This window comes from Lepidochelys kempii, chromosome 22 (assembly GCF_965140265.1).
Source record: "Lepidochelys kempii isolate rLepKem1 chromosome 22, rLepKem1.hap2, whole genome shotgun sequence".
NCBI classification, from domain to species: Eukaryota; Metazoa; Chordata; order Testudines; family Cheloniidae; genus Lepidochelys; species Lepidochelys kempii.
In genome coordinates, this window is record NC_133277.1 from 3,307,536 (window position 1) to 3,333,586 (window position 26,051).

Consider the following 26,051-nt stretch of genomic DNA (forward strand, 5'->3'; position numbering starts at 1 on the left):
GGGTGCAGAGTGAGAAGCGCCAGTGTGGAGGCAGCTAAAGGCGGATGGTCTCTCCCTCAGAGTGACATGGAGACATGGATTATGGAGCAGCAAGGAATGCACCATTTAGAAACCTGCTGAAAATATTTTGCCTTCTCCCAACAGTGGCTTATGGTGAGTAATGTGCTCTGGCTCAGCCAGACCCCTGGGCAATGGCTCCCGTGCAGAAATAATGGGCTAGGTACATTGCTATGGGCCCAGTTACCCAGCGCCCTGCACCTGTGCGGAGCTAACATGAATGGTCCCATGCTGAGCTGGCAGCCCTTTGCGCTGGGGTAGGCAATGAAACAAGGTGCAGGGCAGCGGTGAACCTGGTCCGACAAATCCATGGGAGGAAGCAAAGAGTTCATTCCAAATAACCAGCGCGCCCAGCCCCCAGTAGTTAGGGGTTGGGGCTTATGTGCAGAAGCAGAAGGGTTTATAACACTCCCCAAAGCGCTTGATAGTCGATATGATATTGATGGGTTAATAATATTTGCACTGATAACTCAGGACCGTCCTGTGACCAGTATGAACGCTTGGCCCTGTCTGGAACCCTATCAAGCGCTTGTGACCCAAGCCATGCTAATCCTGCCAGGTCCTTGAGCAGCTCCCACGCGTGGCTCTCTCCACATCTGTTCAGATTATCCAGCCCTGGGGCACTGTGCTGGAAAACTCCTCCTGGCTCAGCAGCGCCTCACCATTATCCGTTCTCCCAGGAGCAAAGGCATACACAGCACAGATTTCGGCAGGCTCCATTTCTCTGTTGCCGCCCACCCCTCCTCTCAGGGGACGCGTCGCTCTCGGTTAAATTGATTCCTCTCTGTCCTTAGCTGGAGGGGCTGCCAACTTCCTGGAACAGATTCCCTGTGAAAGGCTGAGCTCTGGGGAGTTCCTAGGGGACAGGACCCCACATCACAGAACCACCCCCATGCTTGGCCGTCTCACCGTGTAGCCTGAGCTCCCCTCTCACCCTGGCAGGATGCAGCTTGTGGGTGGGGGTGCAGCTGCCCCTGTGCTGTGCATCCACAGAGCACTTCAGACTGCAGGGCCAGCCCCGAATGCCCCCCCCCCCAAGTGTAAACATGGAAGGGCTGGGCCTGGAGCACCGGCTGCTGCTCTGTGACTGCACCGGGTCAAATAGGCCTATTTCTGGGATGCCAGCGGCCCCAATTCCCTTTGTGGATCTGGCCCTTGGTCCTTCCTTTTCCCTCGCTGTGTGTTTCCTTGGTCCTTCCTTTTCTCTCGCCTGCTAGGAGAACACAGCATGAGTGTTAAGGGCAAAGTTTTAAATTCTGTCCCTTGGGAAACCCTGCTGACACTGGGGGCGACTCCCTTGAGCTCCGGGGGGCACTGTTCTCTTATGCTGACTTCAGTGCCTCTTACCAGCACCTCCCAACCGTCCCCGTATCCATCCTCACAACCCTCTGCGAGGCGGACAGTGCTGTATCCCCACTGGGCAGAGGGGAAGTGATGCACCAAGAGGCTGAGTTGACTGGCCCAAGGGAAAGGCTCACGCAGGGAGCCTGTGCCGGAGTAGAGAACTGATCCCTGGTCTCCTGAGTCGCAGGCTGCCGCCCTAACCACTGGCCCGTCCTTCCTCTCTCGTTCACGCCAGCTCAGCTACTCCACCCGGGCGATGCGAAGTACGAGGAGCAGGCAATGCGGGGGGTGCGGCACCGCTCCGTGCAGCTGGCGTGTGGCGACGTGGTCTCGCCCATGGTGGTTTTCTGGAGCTTCACCAAGCTGGGCTCGCTGGTGCCCAGGGCCGTTGCCATCAGCAACGGGATAGAGTCCAAGGTGGAGAAGGCTTCTGCGGCCCTGGGGCAGGTGAGCCTGAGGAACGGCACCCTGGAGGTGAGCGACCTGCAGACGGCTGCCCAAGGGCACTTCATGTGTCAGGCGATGTACGAGGAGGATGGAGAGATCAAAGTGGGCTACTTCTACATAGAGCTGGTCGTGCTGGGTAGGTAGCCTGGAGGCGGCGTCACCTCTGGGACTGTCTGAACAAGTATACGGAGGCACCAGTCAGGGTCCCCAAACCCTAAACCGCAGTCATAGAATCATAGGGTTGGAAGGGACCTCAGGAGGTCATCTAGTCCAACCCCCTGCTCAAAGCAGGACCAATCCCCAATTTTTGCCCCGATCTCTAAATGGCCCCCTCAAGGATTGAACTCAAAACCCCGGGTTTAGCAGGCCAATGCTCAAACCACTGAGCTATCCCTCCCCCCTCCTACTGTGCTCCCTTCTAGAGCGCCCTGTTACAACCCTCGCAGACCCACCCCACTGAAGTGGGGCGCAACCGCAGCAGGCAAACTGAGGCAGGGGGAGGGGAAGTGGGTTGCACCCAAGGTTGCAGGGTGGGACTAGAATCCAGTAGGCCCGATGCCCAACCCATCTCCTCCAATCACTGCCCGCGCACCCCCACTCGTCTGTCCCGCGTATCCCTGCCAGTGAAGCTGCCCCTGAAATGGTGCTGCATGCAAAGATGATGGGAGACGGAAGAGACCCATTTGGTCTCAGCTATTCCACCCTCCCCAGATGTCCCCAGCAATATGTTCTCCATTGCCTAACCCAGCCTGTCCTTATATTGCGGAAATGCCTAGGACCAGACACTGCTGTGTTAGGTGCGGTACAAACATCGAACAAACAGGCAGTCCTTGCCCCAAAGAGCTGAGTGCTCAATGCCTCCAAAAACAGGACTTCCCCTGCTTCCTTCTGGAGGCTCCTCTCCTGGGGACCCTGTGCTACAAGGCCTTGTGTAGCATGGCCAACATTCCCCTCGGTCAAGAGCAGCCTGAAGAGAGCCCTTTGGCATGGGGTTGTGTGATGGGCATGAGTGAGACAGCAGCGCTGTCTGCCCAGCCTTACTGACCTTACCCACAACAGCACACATCTCTGGGCACATTGGCATTCTCATCTCTGGGCGCTGGCGTTCTGTGTGCCCTCTGTGCCTGGATCTCACCTGGCTAGAGACTGCCAGGGAGAGAGGGATACCCCCAGGCATCCTGCTGAGCAGAATGGTGTCCTACACGGCCACTCCGCAGTCACAGTCTGCATCTTCACACCAGCTAGTGCAAAGCAAAGCAGATGTTCTGCTCAGCAATGTAAGCGGGCGCACGTAGTCCTCTTGAAATCTAGCTGGAGCTGCGGGTCGAGCTGCAGAATTGTGGCCGAATCCCAGTATTCCTGCCAGGGGGGTTACTGTCAGGGATTTTCTGCCGGACCCGTGAGGGGTGTTTTTATCCCACATTTCCTGGGACACCCAGCCGTTCTCAGCTCCTCCCCGTGCAGTGTGTCTGTTCACATGCACTCTGCTGGGTGGGGTTGGGTACACTCCACTGGCAAATACTTCTTGGTTGCTGGGAGATTATCTTCCTAAAGAATGTCGCTCACTGCCGGGCAGCCACTTCCACTGCTGATGGAAGAGCTCAGTCATCTGTCCAGGGCTCAAAGCCCCTTGGCTTTCTCTTCAGTATTAGCAGCTAACTGGGACTCTTAGAAAGGCAGAACATTTCATAGATTCATTCAGAGAGTTTGAGGCCAGAAGGGACTCATTAGATCCTCTAGTTGGACCTCCTGTATATCAAAGGCTGAAGAATTTCAGTCCCATCAGGTGTCTATTCCAGCTCACATGAAAGCCATGTGAGCCAGGTGCTGTTAACGTCCTTACCACGATCACTGGAGATATAAAAAGGGAGAGATTTGGGGCTTCCGAGTCTGTAATTCCAGAGAGAAAACAAACATGGGGACAAGGCAGAGCTGGGAAAATGACTCGCTAATAATTCATTGACTGATGGGTGGGACAAATTGGTGAACAATTCATTGTCTGCTTGGTAGAGCCGGTCAGATAAAGAAAACAAGCGTTGGGGGATTATTTACTCATCAGGGGCTGGGAAAATGCTCTGAATAAACTTCCTGAGAATAGCAACCTGCTCTAGGAATTCTAACACCTGGCGTTTGTCTGATGCCTGCCCTGGGAGTACCCCCTAGAGCACTTTAGGTGTCAGTAAACTGACCTTGCCCTGGTAAGGAGGGCAAGGATAAATATTCTCATTTACAGATAGGGAAACTGAGGCAGGGGGGCGGTTAGAGCCAACATGTTCAATATTAGCCTCTGATTTGGGGTGCTTCCCTTATATATTGCTGTGGTGACACCAAGGAGCCCCGCTCATGACCCAGAGCCCCATGGTGCGAGGCGCTGTACAAACACAGAACAGAAAGACAGTCCCCACCCCAAAGAGCTTACCATCTAAGTCTAAGACGAGAGACAGGTGGCTACAGACAGATGGATGGGGAGAAAAAGGAGGCAATATCGGCTAGCACGACCGGCCGTGGTCTCAGCTGGTTGTCAAGCTCTTACAGGCGTTACAGCAGAGAGGAGCCCCTGCAGCTCCTACCAGCTCCATTTGGGATTGCGTGTGCTGAGCAGCTCTGAGAATCAGGCCATGGGAGTGTCGAGTTGGGCACCCAAAATCAGAAGCCACACCCGGCTCTGTTGGTTCACATTTTAATGGTGGGGGCGGGGTGCTCCCTCCTCCCGGGGCCCCTCTGATCCGAACCGTGCAGAGGTTTTCAATCTGCCCTGGGCACAGAATCAATCAAGTGCAGCATCAAAGCGAGCCTCCAGCAGCCAAGAACAGTGACACATGTACAGCTGCCTCTGAGGCAGCCGGGCCAAGTGACAGAGGCTGGCTCCAGCAAGACAGCTCAAATGGTCCCCAGCCGGCAGCACTGACGGCTCTGGAGTGGACACTGCTCCTCTGTGAAACCAAGGGGCTGAGAGTCCACTGGCCAGGCCCAAACTAGCCTTGGCATCACCAACCCCAAGAGGTCAAAAATCTTGAGTCAGGTGCCCCCCCAAATTCACAAGAGTGGCTTTAAAATCCTGAGATATATAAAAAAGAGGACGTTTTGGGGCTTGGGGGGGGGGACTTTTTGGTTGCCTTGGGTCATGTTTATGCACTTTTCTCCGCAGCCACTTGCTTTTTTTCATGCCAGCTGGGAAGCTTGTGTCATCACCTGACTCCAGGAGCTGGGGCTTTAAGAAAAACACCAAATATCATCAGGCTCATAATAAAAGCATGAGAGATGGCAGCATAGCAGCCAGCCACTGGATTCCTGTGGTGCCTGGCAGGGCGACCAGAGTTAGTCACCAAAGGACCCACCTAGGGCAGGCGTGCCCTCAGCTCAGATACATGTGTGCACGGTGGGGACAGGCTGCTGCCCCTGGGCTGAGTGAAGAATTCTGATCAGGGAGCCTTTTGTATCCACTTCACTCTTGCTGGGCACCACTGTAAATGGCCCCACCAAGTGCAAAGCAGCTGAGAATCCGAGGCCTGGAGGGGCCTAGACTAATTCCCGGATCCAGACATCCCTAGGGAGGTTGAAACCAGGATCTGGATGGTTGCTAGGGCGCTGCCCTATTGACAGGAGAGTTACTGCTGGGTCTGGGGCACTGGATGTTTGTTAGAAGGAGAACTCAGGGCATTTATCCCCAAACCCAGCTCTCTGCTCCCCCGACCCAGAACTCTTATTGACGTCAGTGGGCATCGGCTCTCCCCCATGGCGCACCAGCAGCCGGGTCACGGGGCTTGGCCGGACCCTGTACAGTTCTCCCCCTGGGGCGAGCGGTCAGAGCGAGATCCCACGAGAGCACCGGGGGTGGTACAGCACTCCGGGGCCCAGCACGCATCTCGCCAGGGCAGGGTGAGAGGGGATTGCTCTCCCCCATTCCCGGAGGGGGTGCCGGGGAGAGCTGCCCTCCCACCCCTGCTGTCCCCTCCGGCCAGGGAAGGAAGATGTGGTCTGATCCAGGAAATGCCTTCTTCATGTACTTCTCCCTCCCCAGCATGCCTGCTCAGGTCCCAGTGCCCGGCTAGCGCCATCTCTGTGGAGGGCAGCCAGCTGACTCGGGCTGGGAACTGGCCTGCCCCTCTCCTGGCTCTGTGACGAACCATCTGGGTAGCTCCCGCACTGGGCTCCAGCAGGCTTCGGAGGGTGAATGCTGCCACTGGCCCCCGTGCCCCAGCTCATCAGCACCAGGGCCTGGAGACTCGCGGCCCTCCTGTTCAATCCTTCAGAACCAGCGGGCTGCTGGGAAGCCTTAATCTTCTTCCCTTGCCCCACCACCTGGCCAACCTCCCACTGCCCCCTTCCCCAGCCACTCATGGCTCCCCGGCCCCTCTGACCTCCTCCCCGCCCTGTCCCCCCTCAGCTGTCTCTGCAGGACTGTCCAGCCCCCTCCTGCTGCCCCACCTCCCTCTGAGCGGCCATCTGTGCTGAATGATCATCCCGGACAATGCTGCACTGGGAGCAGCTTCCATCGTGGGGGGCTGACTGACCCCTCCTCTTCACGTCTCCCTCGAACCTTCCCTCTGTCACTAGCAATGCGTTAGCATGGGTCTGAAGGGCACAGCATCAAAATCACACGCCTGGGAGCGCAACGGACGAGATTCTAATCGCAAGGGCTGGCTTGGAAAAGAACGGAGCAGGTCATAATGGCAGGGATTAGTATGAAAGGAATGGCTTGGGTGAGACAGCTGGATGGAGAGCCTGGGGGACGTGGGGCGAGGGCTGGAACGGGGCGGTTCAGAATGGATTGGATGGGGAATGGGGCAGAGTGCACCGCGAGAGGCTGCAGTGGGTGAGATCACATCTGAGCTGTGTGCTTGGTCTCCCCTAGTTCCCGTTGCGAAGCCCTTCCTGCAGATGACCGACCCCACGCCGGTGGAAGGCACGGTGGTGACGATGACGTGTGCGGTGAAGGAGGGGACGCCCCCCGTCGGGTACTCCTGGCACCGTGACACCAACCGGGAGGGTGCGGTGGCTGTCGCGGAAGCGGCCAGCGGGCTGCTGATCCTGACGGCGGCTAACCGGACTCACATGGGCTGGTACGCCTGCACCGCCCACAACGAGGTCAACAGCCAGACCAGCGACGGGATGTATCTTGACGTGATTTGTAAGTGACCTGCAGGCAGGAGCAAACATGTCCTGCCCCTCGGGCGTGCCGTCACACGCCCTGCTCAGGGCCCCGATCCTGCCAGCTGCTGAGTGCCCGTAACCCCTACCAAGGCCGGTGGAACTGGGGTGCTCAGCACCTCCCAGCACTGGGCCCAAAAGAGCGACTCCAGAGAACATAACCAGGGCTTCCAAACTCTTTTCCGCCCAGCCCAGAATCCTTTGTGCTGGCTTCCCAGGCACCTCTGGGCATGTGGGACAAGCACCATCCCTGCTGCCCCAGTGTCTGACAAGGACCGAAGATTTGGAATGGGAATAAGATTATGATCCCCACAAAAAACAACCGCTGGCAACCACTTTGGGGTCATAACCCCATCCCTGCCCCCAGCATTGGGGGTCAGAGCAGACCCCCGCTGCCATTCCTGGGCTACAGAGCCCCACGTCCTATTCCTGGACCAAAAAGATTCAGATAAACAATCCAGCTGCCAGACGGTCATCTGAACCGGACAGTCACCCTCCCCTTCCTGCCATCAGCCTGGTGCTAACCACCTCCTACTTCATTCTGCAGATGGCCCTGATGAACCCGTGATCAACATTGAGCCATTTGCTATTAACCAGAACGGCTTCTCAGCTAATGAGCAGGAGGAGGTGATCCTGACCTGCCTGGCCCCTTCCAACCCGCCCAGCCACTACATCTGGTTTTACAACAGCTCCCAGATTTACTCCGGCCAGAAGTACGTGATAGCCAAGATCTCCCGGACTCAGACGGGCACCTACACCTGCCTGGCCCAAAACACACACCTCAATACGCGCTCTCAGACCACCATCCTCCTCACCGTCTACTGTAAGTGCGTCCTTCCCAATGGCTGGGCACGCGGCCATGTGGGTATGCTCTCTCTCTGGCATGTGCAGCTGCGTCCCCCTGCTGGTCCCATCTCCTCTGTCCTCTGCATTTCGGCCCCTTACTTCCCTTCTTTGATTCTCATGGTCACCCGTTAGCTAAAGAGGTACCAGGAAGCTAGGGAAGAGCTCTCCAAGTTTGAGAGTGGGTAGTTTAAGTCTTGTAAGAACGGAGAGGTTTCTACCTCCGTTGGTCCCGAATGATCCAGACCAAGCAGGGACCCATCCTTTGTGAGAGCAGAAGAGCCCCTTCCACAGTGCTTAGCTCCTCGGGACAGAAGGGGGGCAGCGTTGTGAGACTGATGGTGTGTGTGGCCTAAGGCAGCCGTTGTGTTCTTTCCAGTCGGGCTCCTCCAGCTGGGCTGGCAGGACTGTGGGGGAGCAGAGAGGGGGCTTGTGCGAGATCCAGAGGTAGGTCGTCGAGCAGATGCTCATGAAGAGGGACTGTTTGCTGACAGCTGTGGCGAGTAAACACCTGTGTGGATGGTTCCACTTGGTTTGGATCTCCAGCTTTGGTCTGCTACGCTGTGGTGCATGAGGGCCCGGAGAGTGTGCCGCTGGGAGAGGCACTGGGCCTAGTGATGACGGCGACTGGGGAGCGGAACTGCATAAGAGAACTGAATTCCCTGCTAAATCCTGAGGCCCCTGAGCCGGTAGCTTTGATCCTGGGAACATCCGCCTACTCCCCCTTCATTTAGTCCAGGTGTCAAGCCCTCCAAACCCTTTCAAAGCAGAGCCAGCCATTCGAGGGGCCAGATTTCTGGGAGAGGCCACTGGACATGTTCCAAGATATTGATCGGGGGGGATGCTGGCAGCCAGGGAGGCTGGGATGGAGGAACTGTCATGGGGGGCTGGAGGGGATCTTGGCAGGTGGGTTGGGGGCTTGTCACAAGGAGAGCAGGGGGATTTGGGCAGATCAGCGAGCTGGAAGGGCTGGTCATGGGGGCAGGCTGGATTCCGGCAGCTGGAAAGCATCACTCGAGGGAGAGGCTTGCCATGAGGGTGCTGGAGGGTTGTGGCAGCCTGGGGAGGGGTTGACTCTAGGCAACGACTGGCATTGAAACTGTGACACTCGCAAAGCTGGCACCTGCCTGAAGAATCGGTGTCAGGTCACGCTGTGTCCAAATGTCTCTGGCTCCGCACAGTCGGGGAGACATCTTGCGAACTGACCCCGGCGCGCCAGAGAGTCTCCGAGGCGCTGGGTCGCCGTCCCGTCCCCGGCTTGCTGCTTTTTGCCCTCTTGTTCCGCATGTTACCACCTTAGCACTGACAGCGGCCAGGGCCTGCCCAGCACATCTCGGGCTTTGTGATCCAAACCCACGTCGCAGGCCGCCGAGCACCCTGTGCTCTCCCAGTTCCCCTCCATTGCTCCTATAGTGCTTCACCAGGGAGCTGGTCCCATTGGGAAGAGCCCACAGAGCTGCCACATGGTCCCCGGCTCCCTGGCCCCAATGCAGCTCCTGCACATGGCAGCCCCGGGCAGCAGGCCTTGTCTTCTTCCCGGTGTTGCTAACGCCTCTTGCTGTTGATACAATCTTTGCCCCACGCACAGATCTGCCCGAGGGGAAGCCCAGCTGCACACCAGTCCCGGCTGCCAATTTCCGGGACATTGCTCTGCAGTGTTCGTGGCCTGGTGGGTTCCCCCCAGCGCGGCTGCGGTGGGTGAGATCCGGCCGGGAAGCCGACGCTGTGGCATCCTACTCCAATGCCACCAGAATCCAGCGAGGGGCGGACATCCGGAACGGCAGCTCGTACACCTGCCTGGCCTCCCACCCAGCGCTCCGAGAGGATGCTGTCTGCACCACCACTGTATGTAAGTACCCTCGCCCTGCCCCCTCAGTGCCGCCCAGGAATGGAAACACCACTGCCCCTTCCATAAGGCAGCCGGGTCCTGTGCTCTGCCCCCTGAGAGCCCACGCCAGCTTGTGGAGATGGAGTCTCCAGCTGGTGGGTAGAAACAAGGCTGACGCTGTGGAAAGCAGCTCTCCAAACACGGGTGCAGTTCCTCCCTGCTTACTGGAAGGCCTCAAGTGGACATTCAGGGCTCCAGGGGCCCTGGGTAGATGGCACCATTCGTCTGGCAACAGGGAGCTACGTGGGTACTGCATGGCCGCAGCGGTGTGACATGGCTAGTGAAGGTGACTTGTGTAGGAGCTGGCCTTGCTCGGGCTCTCATTCCCAGAACTGAAATAGGAATAAGGTGCTGATGCCCCCAGTGCAAACACTGGTCCTACAGGCGAGATGGCTGCGGTGTCAGGAATCTGTGCAGCCAAGAGACTAACTCCCCAGGCTCGCCTGTATTCCAGAACCACTTCGCTCTGGAGGGGTTTTGTCTGTGAAGTGCCTGGAGGCCATGAAATCACTTCCAGGGCCTGCGAAACCCCATCGCGATGCCAGGTCACATCGTGTCCTGCTGACGGCTTTCCCCAATGGGATGATGTCACTCATCCCATCCCATCGCGATGAACCAACCCAGCGTCATGACATAAATGTCCCAGGGTTGCTTGTGCCTGACAAAGATGACGGGCTCGGCGGGCCGTGCCGGTCCCGTGGAAGCAGACGCAGGTGGTGCAAACCCCAGAGGGTGCTGTGGTCAGCAAGCTAGCCCAGCACCCGGGGGACTCAGGACTCCCAAGGGAGGCACAGGGAGATCTCCAGGGATGTGGAGGAACGTTAGGGATGGTCCCTTCATGGCCTGGTCTGGTCCGTCAGTAGAGATAACTCTAACGGGCTGGAGAGCCTATGGGACTGTACCTTAGCTTCCCCGCTTGGGCATGGGTTTTTAAGACTCCTTTCCCACGTACGTGTGGCTGAGACTTTGGTGTCTTGGCAACTGTCCCAGCTTTAGGCCTGATTCTCCTCTCGCTCACACTGATGAAACTCCATGGAGCTCCCCCGCCAGGGCCAGCGAGCGCTGATTCTCTGGGGTGTTTCCTGCATGAGGCCCAGTGTTTGTATGTCAGAGGTTCTGGGGCAGAAAGTGCCCTTTGGGGTCTTTGGGAACACCCAATTCCTCCCAGTTTATGTGGGGAGAGCAGAGACCGGGGGACCCACATGATGGGATGTGTGGCGTCTCCACCAGGTTGGATGTGGGCAGGGATGCTTGTCTCTAAGCTGCTGCTGTCTCTGCCCCCCAGGGGTCCCTGTGGGGAGCCCCACCTGTTCTGCCGTGGCTACGAAGCAGAACGAGTTCCTCATGTTGTCCTGCGATTGGGCAGGAGGCCTGCCCCGCGTCACACTCTGGTGGCGAGACTGCTGGAACCGCGTGCTGGGCGGCTTGAAACCATCCAGCAACATCTACGTCATGCAAGCCAACAGCACCCTCGGGGGCAAGGAGTTCGCGTGCATCGCAGCCCACCCTCTGCAGGCCAGAGCCACAGAGTGCCTTGTCCGGCTGGGTAAGCAGGCCGGCTGCCATCCGGCGGGGCCGCAGCGGGTCGTGGGCCAGCGAAACTGCTGGCAAAGCAAGTGCGGGGAGCGCGGGTGGGACCTGGCACCAGTTCTGCGGTTCCTGGAACCTGACCGAGAGGCAGATTCCACAGCTTCACGGCAAAGCGGCTGTTGCTTTGAGCCACCCTTGGGGCTGTGGGGATGAGTGGAGTCTCGCCCTTTTCGCCACTGACCCCTGTGCGGGCCAGAAACAGGGAAAATCCACGCTGGGTCCGGCTCATGAACGCTCTTGAGGAGAGCTGGCTGAAGAGTGTCCCTAGGAGTGTGTCAGAGCCCCAGGCGGGGACCGGGCGCCACGCCTGCCCTTCACTGCCTCCCTCGTTCCTCCCCCTCACCCGCAGCCGCAACTCTGCTCCTCCTGCAGCTCCAAGGGCTCTTTACCCCCCTCCCCAGGCCTGGAGGAGGCTGCAGCGAGTCCCCGGTGCCCCCTCCCAGCCCAGATGCTGAAGGGGAAGAAGGCAGGGGCAGAGGAGTTGTCCTATTGCTCACGGGGAGGGAAGGGGGATGAAGGGACAGAGCTGCCCTGAGCTGCCGGGCCCCCTCTGCTCCCCCTCACCCCTCTTGGGAGAATGGGGTCCGCTCCTGAGCTCTTGCTTCCCCCTACCGCTGCTCCACCCCAAGAGGCAGGGCAGGGGGCTGAGGCGGGTTCAGGGACAAGGCTTCATGAGCTGGCAGATGGGGGAACTGTGCCCCGATGACAGGCACACTCAGTGCGAATGCTAGGGGAGGCGGCCGTGGCCGGTGGTCTGTGTTCGGCCTCGTGGGCTCCCACGGCAGTCGTCTTGGGGATTCCTGACTCAGAGCACTCGGTTTGCAGCCCAAAGCGTTCCTCACACGTCAGTGCCCAGAGCAAGGGGCCAGTAGGCCTCACTCTGCCTTCAGTGACACCTGTGCTGTCTAAGGTTGCCAGGTGTCCGGTTTTCAACGGGACTCTGGTGGCTCCTGTCAGCACAGCTGACCGGGCCGTTAAAAGTCTGGTCCGTGGTGCAGCAGGGCTAAGACTGGTTCCCTGCCTGCCCTGGCTCTGCGCGGCTCCCGGAAGCGGCTAGCATTTCTCTCCGGCTCCTAGACAGAGACGTGGCCATGGGGGAGTCCACACGCTGCCCCCACCCTGAGTGCTGGTTCTGCAGATCTCATTGGCCAGGAACCATGGCCAACGGGAGCTGCGGGGGCAGGACCTGCAGGTGAGGGCAGTGCAGAGAGCCGTCTAGCCACATCTCCACCAAGGGGCCATAGGGATATGCAGACAGCTTCCCAGGAGTGGCCTGAGGTAAGCGCTGCCCAGAGCCTGCACCCCGAACCCCCTCCCGCACCCCACCAGCCTGCCCCAGCCCTGAGCCCCCTTCTGCACCCATACTCCCTCCTGGAGCTCACACCCTACACCCCCTCCCACATTCTGAACCCCTCAGCCCCACCCCCAGCCTGGAGCCCCCTTCTGCACCCCAAACCCTTCATCCCCAGCCTGGAGCCTGTACCCCCAGCCAGAGCCATCACCCCCCTGCATCCCAACCCCCTGCTCCAGTCCAGAGCCCCCTCCCACACTCTGAATCCCTCACTTCTGGCCCTACCCCAGAGCTCACACCGCCAGCCAGAGCCCTCACCCTCTCCTGCACCCCAACCCCCTGCCCCAGCCCGAAGCCCCCAGCCCCTCACACTCTGAACCCCTTGCCCCTATCCCCCCAGCCCAGAGCCCCCTCCTACATCCCATACCCCTCCAAGGCCCCTGACCCAGCCCAGTGAAAATGAGCAAGTGAACAAGGGTGGGGGAGAGTGAGGGGGAATGGAGTGAGTGGGGGCGGGGCCTTGGGGAAGGGGCGGGGCCTCAGGGCAGGGGCGGGGCAAGGATGTTTGGTTTTCTGAAATCAGAAATTTGGCAACCGTAGTACAGTCCCGTCCCCACCGACCGCCTCATCACCAGGGGTGCCCGGGGTTGTGGAGGGAAGAATTTGGCCCTGCACTGGAACTGCAAATTAGTTACCAATCCTGGTGATCATGCATGAGCTGGAATAGACCCTGGCTCCCCACCCTGGGCTGGGCCGCCCTGCAGGGCTCATGGTGACAGACCCTGGCTCCCCTTCCTGGGCTCCCTGCAGGGCTCACGGGGCAGACCCCGGCTCCCCTCCCCGGGCTTCCTGCAGGGCTCACGGGGCAGACCCCGGCTCCCCTCCCCAGGCTCCCTGCAGGGCTCACGGGGCAGACCCTGGCGCCCCTTCCTGGGCTCCCTGCAGGGCTCACGGGGCAGACCCCGGCTCCCCTCCCCGGGCTCCCTGCAGGGCTCACAGGGCAGACCCCGGCTCCCCTCCCCAGGCTCCCTGCAGGGCTCATGGGGCAGACCCCGGCTCCCCTCCCCGGGCTCCCTGCAGGGCTCACGGGGCAGACTCCTGCTCTGTTGAGAGTGAGGTGCCCTGCCCCGGGCGCTGCTCTCGCTGCAGTGTCCCCCGTCTCTCTCTCCGGACAGACGTTCCCAAGCTGGCGGCCGAGCGCACGGAGGTGTCGCTGTTCGAGGGCGGCGAGGTCCGGCTGGCCTGCGCGCTGCAGGGCCCCCACCTGGGCTCCGAAGTGTTCTGGTTCAACGACAAGCACCAGGTGATCCGGCCGGATGCTGCGAGGTACAGGCTGCAGCAGGGCGACGCCTGGTTCAACCTGACCATCCGGGACACCGAGTGGATGAGGGACAGCGGCACCTACTACTGCGTGGCCGTGAACGCCGTGGGCAACGCCACCGTCCCCATCAGGCTCCGTGTGAAGAGTATGGCGGGGCAGGGCGGGTGCTCATGGGATCCATACAGGGACGGGGGCGCAAACGGGGGGCTTGGCAGAGTTTAGAAGGAAGCAGATCGGCGTGTGCTGGGAAGGAGAAGTGGATGGGAGGGTCTGGGGGGCCATGGGGTAGGGAGGCAGAAGGAGAAGTGGATGGGGAGGTCTGGGGCCCCCATAGCAAGGGCTAGGGGAGGGGAAATGGATGGAGGGGTCTGATGGGGTCCACCGGGAGGGTGGGGAGGAGGGGAAATGGGTAGGGAGTTTGGTGGGGCCCACATGGTGTGCGGAGGGAAGGGAAATGGTGGAAGGGTCTGGGTCAGGGGTGGAGAAGAGGGTAGGGATCTGCTGGGGAGTGTGTGAACAGGAGGTTCTGTTCCAGCTGGGTTTAGTCATGGGCATGTTTTGAATGCTGATTGGTAGAAGCATAGCAACGGCGGGATGGGAGGGAGATCATCCAGACCAGCCCTTGCACTGAGGCAGGACTACGTATTATCTAGTCCATGCCTGACAGGAGTTTTTCCAACCTGTTCTTAGAAGCCTCCAATGATGGAGATTCCACCATCGCCCTGGGCGATTTATTCCGGCACTTAGCTACCCTGACAGGAAATTTTTCCTAATGTCCAACTTAAACTGCCCTTGCTGCAATTTAAGCCCATTGCTTCTTGTCTTCTCCTCAGAGGTTAAGGAGGACAAGTTTTCTCCCTCCTCCTTGTAACAAGCTTTTATGTACTTGAAAACTATTATCATGTCCCCTCTCAGTCTTCTCTGCTCCAGACTAAACAAACCCACTTCTTTCAATCTTTCCTCATATGTCATGTTTTCTAGACCTTTCATCATTTTTGTTGCTCTTTGCTGGACTCTCTCCAAAGTGTCCACATCTTTCCCGAAATGTGGCCCCCAGAACTGGACGCAATACTCGAGCTGAGACCTAATCAGCCCAGAGTAGAGCGGAAGAATTACTTCTTGTGTCTTGCTTACAACACTCCTGCTGACACATCCCAGAATGATGTTTGCTTTTTTTGCAACCGCGTTACACTGTTGACTCATACTGTATTAAGCTTGTGGTCCACAATGACCCCCAGATCCCTTTCCGCCGTACTCCTTCCTTGGCCGTCATTTCCCATTTTGTACGTGCGCGACCGATTGTTCCTTCTTAAATGGCACACTTTGCATTTGTCCTTATAGAATTTCATCCTATTTACCTCAGAAGGTTGGACTAACACGTTATGCGGCCCTGGGCTCCCCAGAGACCGTGAGGTGAACTCCCAGGGGTTCCTGTTTCATTCCCCCCCCCCTTGGTTTCTACGGCACTGAGTGAGGTCATGTGGGACTCTGGGAAACCCCAGGGTCCAGGGACTGGGCTGGGGCAGGTTTCGCTCCAGGTGGGGGAGGCACGTGCAGCCTTTGATTACCTGACTGGCCAGTTATACCCTGAATGGAACGAGAGAGGAAGGGAAGGAGCCTGTGCGTGAGAAGGTGTGTGAAAGCTGAGGTGTCTTTGTGCACGTGTGTGACGTGCAGGTGTCTGTGTGGGGTGTACAGGGGATGGGGGTGTGCCGGGGGGGGGGCGTGTGTGAGAGCAGCACGGAGTCGGGGGGGGGTGAGGTTGTCTCTCTGGATGCACCGCTGACACGCTCCCTACCCCCTGCAGGGTACCCGACGCCCCCCAACGTGACGATCAGCAAGCTGATGTACACCCGGCAGCGCACCGAGGTGCAGCTGGAGTGGGTGACGCAGGGCTCGGGGAACCTGACCGGCTTCGTCGTCCAAAGGCAAGAAGCAAAGAAATCCTCGCTGGGCCCGTCCCGGTCGGCAGCCTGGGCCTGGGAGACGGTGGCCAGTGACATAGAACCTGACGTGCGGGACCACAGGGTGGGCGGCCTGGCCCCGGCAGTAGTGTACGCCTTCCGCATCCTGGCTGTCAACCACCGCACCACCGGGCACCCCTCCGAGGGGAAGACCCCAGGTGAAGTGACTGGGCCCCAGACTCCGGCTGGGCTCCACTCTGGGGGCTGGAGTGAAGTAACCCCTACTGCAGCGGCTGTCCACTGCCCACATGTCCAGAACATGTGAACATGTGGGGGGGTCTGTTGGGGTGTGGATGAAGTGGGGGGAGGATGCCGGGCTGTAGAGAATGGTGGGTGCATCTCTGTTCTGTTCCAGCTAGACAGGTAGGACCGGGCAGGATTAGCTTCCAAGCTCCATTTATTCAACCAGCCCCTTTAGGATTTTTGTTACATTGGGATGAAGGACCTGGAAAGCAGACGGCTCCCAGGGCCATGTCCCTCCCTGGGTGTGAACCACAGCAAGCAGGACAGGGCTGTGTGGAGCTGGCGAGGCTGGACAGCTCCCCACAAGCAAGGCTGGGCCAGGGGTGAGGAAGTAGGTCCTTAGCACAGCTGGACTGTGAGGATATAGATTGGTGTGATTGCATTGGGGTGTAGGGGTGTTGTCATTGTGTTGGGGTGTAGGTGACTGTGTTGAGGTGTAGGTGACTGTTTTGTATTGGGGTGTAGGGGATGTTGTCATTGTGTTGGGGTGTAGGTGACTGTGTTGAGGTGTAGGTGACTGTTTTGTATTGGGGTGTAGGGGATGTTGTCATTGTGTTGGGGTGTAGGTGACTGTGTTGAGGTGTAGGTGACTGTTTTGTATTGGGGTGTAGGGGATGTTGTCATTGTGTTGGGGTGTAGGTGACTGTGTTGAGGTGTAGGTGACTGTTTTGTATTGGGGTGTAGGGGATGTTGTCATTGTGTTGGGGTGTAGGTGACTGTTTTGTATTGGGGTGTAGGGGATGGTGTGATTGCATTGGGGTGTAGTGGATGTTATAATTGTATCGGGGTGTAGGGGATGTTGTCATTGTGTTGGGGTGTAGGTGACTGTGTTGAGGTGTAGGTGACTGTTTTGTATTGGGGTGTTGGGGATGTTGTCATTGTGTTGGGGTGTAGGTGACTGTGTTGAGGTGTAGGTGACTGTTTTGTATTGGGGTGTAGGGGATGGTGTGATTGCATTGGGGTGTAGTGGATGTTATAATTGTATCGGGGTGTAGGGGATGTTGTCATTGTGTTGGGGTGTAGGTGACTGTTTTGTATTGGGGTGTAGGGGATGATGTATTATGATGTAGGGAATGGTGTAATTGTACTGGGGTTTGGGGGATAGCATTGTATCGGGGTGCAGGGGATGGTGTCATTGTATCGGGGTGCAGGGGATGGTGTCATTGTATCAGGGTGCAGGGGATGGTGTGCTGGAAGACCAACCAGCATTGTCGCACCGTGCAGGGAATGTTTCAAGTGTTTGTAGTGGAGCTGAACAAAACTGCTCACAGAACTTGAACACTGCACCCTGCTAGTGCAGTGGAAGACGGCTGGGACAAGGGCCCAGGACTGGGGTGGCAGCGGGTGTTGGGAGTTGGGAGTGCAGGGTACCGGCAGTGTAGTGCGGAGGATTCCAGGAGTAGAAGAGCAGCGGGTGCTGTTGTTCAGGATTGAGGAACATTGGCAGTCACTTTGTCTGTTTATTCATGACCGGGGTCAGCTGTGGGCTTGGGGAGAAGTGCGGCATTGTACTCAGATTTCACGCAGATTCATAATCCCAGAATCGCTGAGAAGCTGAGTGCGTTTTCATAAACCGATGAGCCGTGACCTGTAAGCATTAGGTTTCAGAGTTAACACACTGAGGCAAACAGAGCAGGTCACATCTCCTTTACAGCTACTGGGCCTGATTCTGTTCTCACTCATGGTCGATCAGAAGTATTCCACCTAACTTCCTGGAGTTACACCAGTGTCACACTGGTGTATGTGAGATCAGAGTGGGACCCGAGGGATCTCGCCCCTGGTGCTTCTTGTGGAGCAGGGAGTCAGCTCTGTATACCCCAATGGCTCATCTCCTGTGACTGCAGGTGGAGTGCTTGCACTGGGCCCTGGGCCATTCCCACCCTTACTTCTTGTGCGTTAGTGGGGAGCTCTGGCCTTGGCAGTTTCAATCAAGTCTGAATCCGCCCTGGCCCTCTCTGTTAGAACGTGGCTGCGAGTTAGAGGAGAACACCCTCCTCTGTGCTCACGAGCCAAAGAGCTGAGCAGCTTCCAGCCAAAATGAGCTCTGCCTGGCTCCTGCTGGAATTGCTGCCTACGGAGCGAGAGGGGCCCGGTTCAGGTCGCCCCTTATGGAAAAGTCATATGGAATTTAATGGAAAATGCCGCCCTGTCTATAGGCTTATTGAGCCTTCCTGTGGGGCTTGAGGAAGACTATCACTGCTCTAGGCTTCACCTTCTCTTGCATTCTGTAGGGAATTTCTAAGGGATGATGGAGTTTTCCTCCCTATTATGTCCACAGGAATTATCCACTGAGCCCCCTTGGAAACATATGGGGTGCAGATACCACAAGTCCAGCCACCAGAGAGGGACTCCGATAACTGCTGTCATCTGGCTGGTTCATGAGCAGAGGCCCATGAACACCCCACGGGTCTGTTGGTTCCATTTGGCGCATGGGGCATTTCTGTGCCAGCAAAAGATTTCCCTGGAGTGGCAGGTGGGACCAGTGGGACATTATCAGCCCATCCCCCCTTAGTGTTAGCTGCCACATTTTGCTGCAATCCAGTCCCCGTCCCTCCCTGACACCCCGTTTCCTCAGAACTGCATTAAGAGGGATTGGAAGCACGGACATCCCTGGTTGGTCCTGGATTGAGACTGAGGGGGTTTCTCTTGAGCATGGCTCTGCTGAGCTGGCTTGGCCTGAGTGCCCTGCCGGGCAGAAGTAACAGCTGCTGGGAGTCGCCGAACTGCCCTGCAGCTTGCATGGGTGTAGTGAGAGAGGGCTCTCCGGGGCCTGACAGTGATCTCCATGAGAAGGTTAACACGGCAAGGAGCTGCTCTAGCAACAGGACCCGCCCTGCGCGTGTGATCAGCCAGTGAGAGTTAGGCCTGATGATGCAATGCTGCTAGCGTGGGATTTCATTGCACAAGTGCTGATGACCTGCCGGAGTGATGGTGCAGGGAAATCTCAGAATTTTCTCTCCGACTCCTGAAGTTTGGTTCAGCTCTTGTGAAACTCAGTACCTGTCTGCCTGTCTCCTTTCTAGGATAACAAGAGGCCCAGGGAAAGAGGGTGCTAGGTCTGAAATGGTGTCAGCATGACCAGAACGAACCCCTGCTGCTCCTTCTTCTCCCCGTGCCTCTTCCGGGGTCCCTCGGTGCCTCCTTTTGCTGTCCCTGCCTGTCTGTTTGCCTCCTGCATGGCCCAGCTGCTGAATCCCCCCAGCTGACCCTGCTGCATGAGTCGCCAGGAGTGGGTGTAGATTCCTTGTGGTGCTGTGCAGTGTGGTCTGGAGGGGACCCCTTCTCTGATGACTTCAGTGTGATTGTCACTTCTGTTCCCCATCATCTCGTTATCCTAATTGCATGGTTTCCTGCAGACGATTATCCTTCCCTGGGAAGCACACCCCACCCTCTCGCTCCAGATGTCACTGCACAGCCCCAAGAAGTCACTCTGCTCACTTGTTTACTTGTCACTGTTAGCAGCCCGGGCCCTGGCCGCAATTCGGGTTGGTTTCACTCACCTGTGCTCTCTCTGCAACACACCTGACTCCACGCTGCATTCATTCTGATAGGGGATACAACGGGAGGATGCTCTGAGTCACATTTGCACAGAGGAAGCTACTCCAATTTGGCTTCATTATTTATACGCCGGGCTTAAAATACCCTCGAAATTCCTGGAAAATGACTTCTCTTTGAAGTGCGATTCTCCCCTGAAAAATGACTAAAATGGTCCCTTCTATTTGCTGTCTGGGAAAAGATTCGTTTTCCCCTGCAAAATTTTTCAACAAAAACAAAGTGTTTGTATTCATTGAACTTTTCCTTAACATTTGGTGGTGGTTGTTTATTTTGGGGGGGGGGGGTCATCAAAAAACCAAAAACGTCTCAGTGTTTGGTATTGATATTTTCAGTTAGAGCCCTACAATTTCTGATGAAAACGGGGATTTTCACCAAAAGATTTCCATCTTCACTGAGAAGCCATTTTTCGTCAATTAAAAAGTTTCAGCAAAAACTTTTCAACCAGATCTGCCCCCTGTTTGCACAATAGTTGGATCTGCTGACTTTAGGGACCAAAATAAGACCCAAACAGCTGATTATTTATTCTGCCATAGCACCTAGGAGCCCCAGTCATGGACCGCGCCCCGTTGTCCTAGATGATGTACCAGCCATAGAGCAAAAAGACAGTCCCTGTCTCTCTGAGCACAGCTGTGCTGAATTGGCTTGGCCTGAACGCCCTGCCATGCAGAACCAGCCCAGCACCGGGAGAGGCAACTGTTTCGTCCTGGGCAGCATGCACCTGCATTATGTCCCGACTGGTTGAGATGTGCAGCCAGTCAGGGTGCCGGGGCCTTGCTGAGGTCAGAATGTGGCCTGCAGAACCTCCAAAACAGAGGCTGACGCATGAGAAGGGGCGAACTCAGATCCCCGGCTGAGTCTGCAGGGATGTCAGCAAACCCCGTTTTTCCCTGGGCACTGAGCACCTTTAGGGAATAGACATGGAGCCCCGCCATGCCCTGTTTCAAGAGCGTTTCTCTGAACGGCTCCCCAAGTGGTGTCGCTAGTGGACACTAGCTGAGCACTGGTCTTCACCGATGTCGCTAGAGGCAGCTGGTGTGAGCAGGGGCGAGACAGAAGCCATGGACATGGAAAAACCAGGGTGTTTGGGCCTTCTCTGCTGCCTTTCGTGGGAGGGACTCAAAACACTTTCTGAACATTAAACCGCACAACACCCCTGCCAGGCAGGTAAGTGTCATTATTCAGATGGGGAAACTGAGGCACAGACTGGCAAAGGGACTAGAAGTCTGGGTCACACCTCTATTCAGTAGCAGAGCTGGGAATAAAACCCAGGGGTCCTGACCAGTTCAGTGCTGGGCACGCTGGCTATCCCTGGGGGATCGCTGCACAACCATGGCCCAGCTTAGATGGTGTTGATAAAGTGCAGAATGAAAAAAGAAATTTGCCCCAAGTTAACCAGGGGGCATCTGACTTGAGAATTGAACTCAGGTCCCATGAGGCTCCAGACCATGCCTTCTTCCTTCCCAGCGCTAGACTTGACCCTTCTACAAAAAACGAGGAAGAAATTGGTGGATTTTCTTGCCCATCTGTATGTGTCCAGATTTGATCCAGTGGATCAGTTAAATGGGGGCCAATCTCTCTGCTCAGACGGGATTGTACAAACTGTGAAAAGTTTTCTGTTGCGGTTGTTTAATGCTCAGCTCTGGCCCAGCCATGCAGAGAGAGATCGTCCCAGCTCAGAGGACATGGGTGGCAGGTATCATAGGCCAGGGGAGGCTAAGCCTCCCCAACCCAGGCCATGGCCCTGCCCCCACTACCCCCCGAGGCTCCGCCCTCGTTCTCCCTCTCCCCCAAAGCCGGGGGGGGCTCAGTTTTGGCCGGTGGCCCGGGGCTCAGGGCGGTTTGGCTGGGACTCCTCCAGCTACGGGGGGATAGATGGGGGACTCGGGGCTCAGGTGGACGAAGGGGGCGGATGCGGTGGGGTAGCAGCGGGGCTTCTAGCAGAAGGGGTGGGCCCCGGGGGGCTAGCCCCCCCCGAAGGGGGATTCACGCAACACCCATGCTGGCAGAGCTTACGAACTGCAAAATCTAAATCTTCCTCCTGTGGCAGGTGCCAGGGCCAATGGCGGCACCCCTGCGTTTTCTGCTGATGGTTCCCTTTGCTGGGCTCGCGTCCCCCCACGGCTGTGCTGAGCACCTTGCCACCTGGCTCCCACCGGGCCACTGGCCGAGGCCTTTCCGTGGCTGGGGTCACAAGCCAGAGCAGCCCCTTACTCAGCATGTGGATTCTGAGTCCTACCCACAGCTGGTGGGCCTGGTTCACCCCAGGAGCCTGCCACTGACCTGACCTTGCGCCAGGTGGAATCTGGCCCACGGAGAGACCCATCTTCTGCATGGCAGCCCTTCTCCGCCCCTTCCCTCCCTGCTTCATGGTGCAGCCTCCCAGCCAGGGCTGAGCTCATCAGCCAGCTAGAAGAGAGGTGGCCAGCTGGGCTGGGCTTGTGGCCACTTAGCCACATCAACTCTGTCCCTGGGCCTGCCCTGGGTCTGAGCTGTTCTCGGTGGTGTTTTAAACCTGGGGTAAGCGAATTGTTGCCGAAACTGGGCAGCAGCTTGCTGTGCCCCCAGCCCCCACTGTCGGAGCCAAACGCCGCGAGTGAGGCAGGGCTGGGCCCTTACAGATCAGAGCTCCAGCAGGAGGAAATATTTGGGTTTAAATGCCCCAACTTGGAGTGGGAATGATCTGACTCCAGGCGAGAACGTGCATCAGTGGTTACAGCACAGGCCTGGGGTCCAGGACACCTGGGTTCTATTCCCTGCTCTGCCGCTGACTCGCTACATGGCCTTGGGCAGCTCCCTTTGCCGCTGTGTGTTTAGTCTCCCCCCCGTCCAATGCGGGTAACATCATCTCCTGCACACAGTGCGATTGATGGGAGCAGTACATCACCTCCCTTGGGCCCTGGTGGGAGGTGCAAGGGGAGCTCAGTGACATGTGTGTCTGTCTTAACAAACCCTTGTGAGTTGCTCCGAGATACACGAGGGGTGAGAGCTGGGAGGCCAGGGGGTGTGCACAGGGGGCTGTGTGGCCCTCACCTGGAGAACAGGTCCCTGTTTCCAGCAGGCTCCTCGTGCAGGGATCCCCAGCCCAGGCCACGTGGTGCTGAACCCGGCCTGCTCTCTCTCTCTTCCAGCCGAGCCCCCTTTCAACGCCTACCCCGCTGTGGTGGGCGCTGCAGGAGCTGGGATGGTCGTGGCGGCAGTTGCCTCTCTGCTGGCATTTCAGTACATCGTCCGGAACCGGGACAACAACCCACGTGAGTGCGGGGAAGGCTGGGGCCCCTTCTCGCTACCGCTGGGGCTGGTCGGGAAGCGGGTGCAGCGGAGAGCGCAGGGCTAGAACATGGGGAATGCCCGCGAGGCACAGCTAGACCGGGACCGGCCGATGGTGCCCGGTGCTGCAGGGACAATACACCCTGAATGCTTTCGACTGGGAGGCAGAGGTGGAGTAGGACGGACACCGTGCCAGGCGGAGGTGGGTTGGGACGGACAGCGTGCCAGGCAGAGGTGGAGTAGGACGGACAGCGTGCCCGGCGGAGGTGGGTTGGGCCGGACAGCGTGCCAGGCAGAGGTGGAGTGGGCTGGACAGCGTGCCAGGCAGTGGTGGGTTGGGACGGACAGCGTGCCAGGTGGAGGTGGGTTGGGACGGACACCATGTCAGTGGAGAGCTGCTCAGAAGGGCAGAGAGCCGGCGGTCCTGAGCCAATGGCTCAACACTCTCTGCAGTTTGGGGTGTCGGGTGCAGGAGCCGATGTCAATGGGTGTGAAAGTGAATTAACCTCCTCGTCCTGTGGCCGGCGTGCCCAGCGCAAAGGTTTCCCTGCTGCTGGCGTGGACGGCTGGGCTGCTGGCACAGGGCTTTGCGTGAACATTTCCTCTGGGGCTGCTCAGCATGAAGGGCCTGCCACTGCCCCGGGCCTGGCTCGGGTTAAGCACGCTCCTTATGCCGGCATGTTTGAGCCCCAGGTGGCTCTGACAACGTTGTCTCCTTGTGTTGTTCCCCAGGGCTGCACGACCTGCTCTTCGGAACGTAAGTGTCCTGGGGAGCCCTGCGACCAGACCCCCGACCCCCGCAGCCGCCCTCCCCCGGCCACCCTCCCGGGTCCACCCCGCCGACCACCCCTCTTATCCCCGCGCTCGGGGCCCGGCGCTGTACCCCCCAGGGGCCCGAGACGCGGCGCTCCAGGCCAGATCCTCAGAGGTGCTTAGGCTCCGAACTTGTATTGAAATCAGCGGACCTGCCCCCAAGAGCCAAAAGCCAGGCCAGACAAACAGCTATGGACAAACAGCGCGCCAGGAGGGCAGCCCCCGCTCCCTTGGCATCACCAGCCCTCCCCCACCTCCTTCCCCACGATTCAATTTGACTCTCCTCCCCCCCCACCCCCTCTGCCAGCCAGACGCTCCCTTCACGCACGTCTGGGGGCTTGTTTCCATGGCTCTCTAGCTCGCTGTCACGGCTCCGCCCCAGCCCCCGGCTCCGTGCGCCGTTCCCCCCAGGACCCCTGGCGCCTGCTGGGCTGTCTGTGAGGAACGGTTTTAGGCACGTTTCCCCCCCTTGTCCCCAGGGCTGGCCCAGAGGCTCACGAGCAGATCAGCTCTCCGGAAGATGCTGAGACGGCCGCAGGTGTGGCAGAGGCTGAGACAGGCGGGGAGCTTGGGGGCATATCCCCCACATCCCCCCCGGCTGGGGAGGCATCAGCAGGTAACTGGGGCGCAAGTGCAGCCCAGCTAAGCGCGTAAGCTAGCCTGTGTTTGAGGGTAAGCCTGCCTAAGGTGCAGCCTGTCATGTAAATCGTCGGCCGTCGCAGCTGGTGCCTGGCTTTGGCTGGCCGCGATCAGAGGCTGCAGAATGTGCCAGCTAAGTAATAATCTGTCCTGACCTTTCTTCCTGACCCTGCAAATGATTGACTGGCTTGTGCCCTGGAGCATGAGGGTTTATCGCCCTTGGTTATGGCAGTCGTGCGCAGGCCTATTGTGTGGGAGGTGGGGGCAGTTAGGGTGGGCTCGGGGTGTTCCTGGAGGACCCTGGTGTGCTTACGGTGCTCACCTGGGGCCGTTAGCTGTCTGGAGCTCCCAGCTCTCAGTGATTTGCTGTGTGTCTCTCCCTTTTGCAGAGTGTCACCCAGAGCCCCCTGCATCCACCCAGGAGGCTCCCCCAGCTCCAGATCTCGCCGCTGATGATCCTCCGGTCAATGTCACAATCACAGTGACTGCGACATCGTGAATCCCAGTCAGCCCCCGTCAGACCCAGTCAGCACCCCTGACCTGCAGTCGGGGGAGGGGGAAGGGGATCTGGCATTTACAGGGCCCCCGTGCAGGGATTGGCATTGCCAGACTGTTAGGGTGTGGCTGAGAACAAAATGGTCCCTTGGTATGATGCCCCAGAGGGCAGGAGCCAACGTACCAACGCACGGCCTGGAAGGAGGGTTTGCCGTGGGGCTTGGAATCCGCTGGGATTTTGGCCCTTTCTCCCCCTCCCCACAGCGATTAGCAGGGTGGCGCTTTCCTGTGTGGCTTAACTCGCTCCTCTGTGCCCAGCTCCTCTCTGGAGGGCACCAGTGCCGGTAACAGTCGACGGCCCTGCTGCGGCTATGGGTGCATGCACCCAGCCCTGGCGACACAAGGGAGCTGGTTCGGCTGGGGTGCAGGAGTGAACAGGAGATGGCTGGAGATGGCCACACGCCGGCCTCCCAGCCTTGTTCGGAGCCAGGATACCGAGCACATCAGCAGATGCACCCTAGCCCCACCTCATGGCTCTGCTGCCTGGGTGAGGGGCTGCGGGGGCCCTGGCTGGATTCGGGTTAGAGGGCTCCATGGGGAGCCAGGGTAGCTGAGGAAAAGCCCAGGACCTTTGTGTGAGCCAGGCAGGGTTTGGAGCCCCCTCCGCCCCCTTTGGCCCTGACAGGCGCTTGGCAGGCCTGGTGGAAGCCAAGGGGCACAGGGTCCTGGCAGAGCCCTGCCCTGTGTTCCTGGGACTGGGACCCAGGCCCTCTGGGGAACTGCCCAGCAGCCATTGCAGCTCAGCGAGGCAGGCTGCAGCTGAGCTCTGGGAGGACCAAACCCTCTGCATGTGGCACCTAGAGCAAGGCTATTACTGATGGGACGCGCATGCTGCAAACAAAGGGCTGTGGGGTCCCTGCCGCAAGACACAGTCCCCAGCGAGCAACTCCTCCACGGCTCGGCCCACAGCTTGGGCTGGATGGGCAGCAGGGAGGGTGCTGAGCCGCTCCCCAAATCTGCCCACTTACTTAGGTGTCTAAGCTGAGCTCTGGTGCAAATCTGGAGTCTGGGCTATACCCCGGCCGGAGGTCTTGCTGCCTTAAAGGCATAGTACTAAATTTCCTTGCCAAGGCCTTACATCAC

The 26,051-nt window shown here is 58.5% G+C and overlaps 1 protein-coding gene across 1 annotated transcript; it reads left to right on the forward strand.

The window, feature by feature from the left end:
- Positions 1-74: 74 nt before the first annotated feature.
- Positions 75-24,912, forward strand: VSIG10L2 (V-set and immunoglobulin domain containing 10 like 2). Its single transcript, XM_073320598.1, has 12 exons — positions 75-153; positions 1,637-1,984; positions 6,704-6,979; positions 7,547-7,822; positions 9,431-9,691; positions 11,016-11,276; positions 13,787-14,077; positions 15,740-16,054; positions 22,823-22,945; positions 23,694-23,718; positions 24,254-24,312; positions 24,803-24,912. Exons 1-12 carry the CDS (start codon positions 75-77, stop codon positions 24,910-24,912), a joined length of 2,424 nt encoding a protein of 807 aa, XP_073176699.1.
- The last annotated feature ends 1,139 nt before the right edge of the window (positions 24,913-26,051 follow it).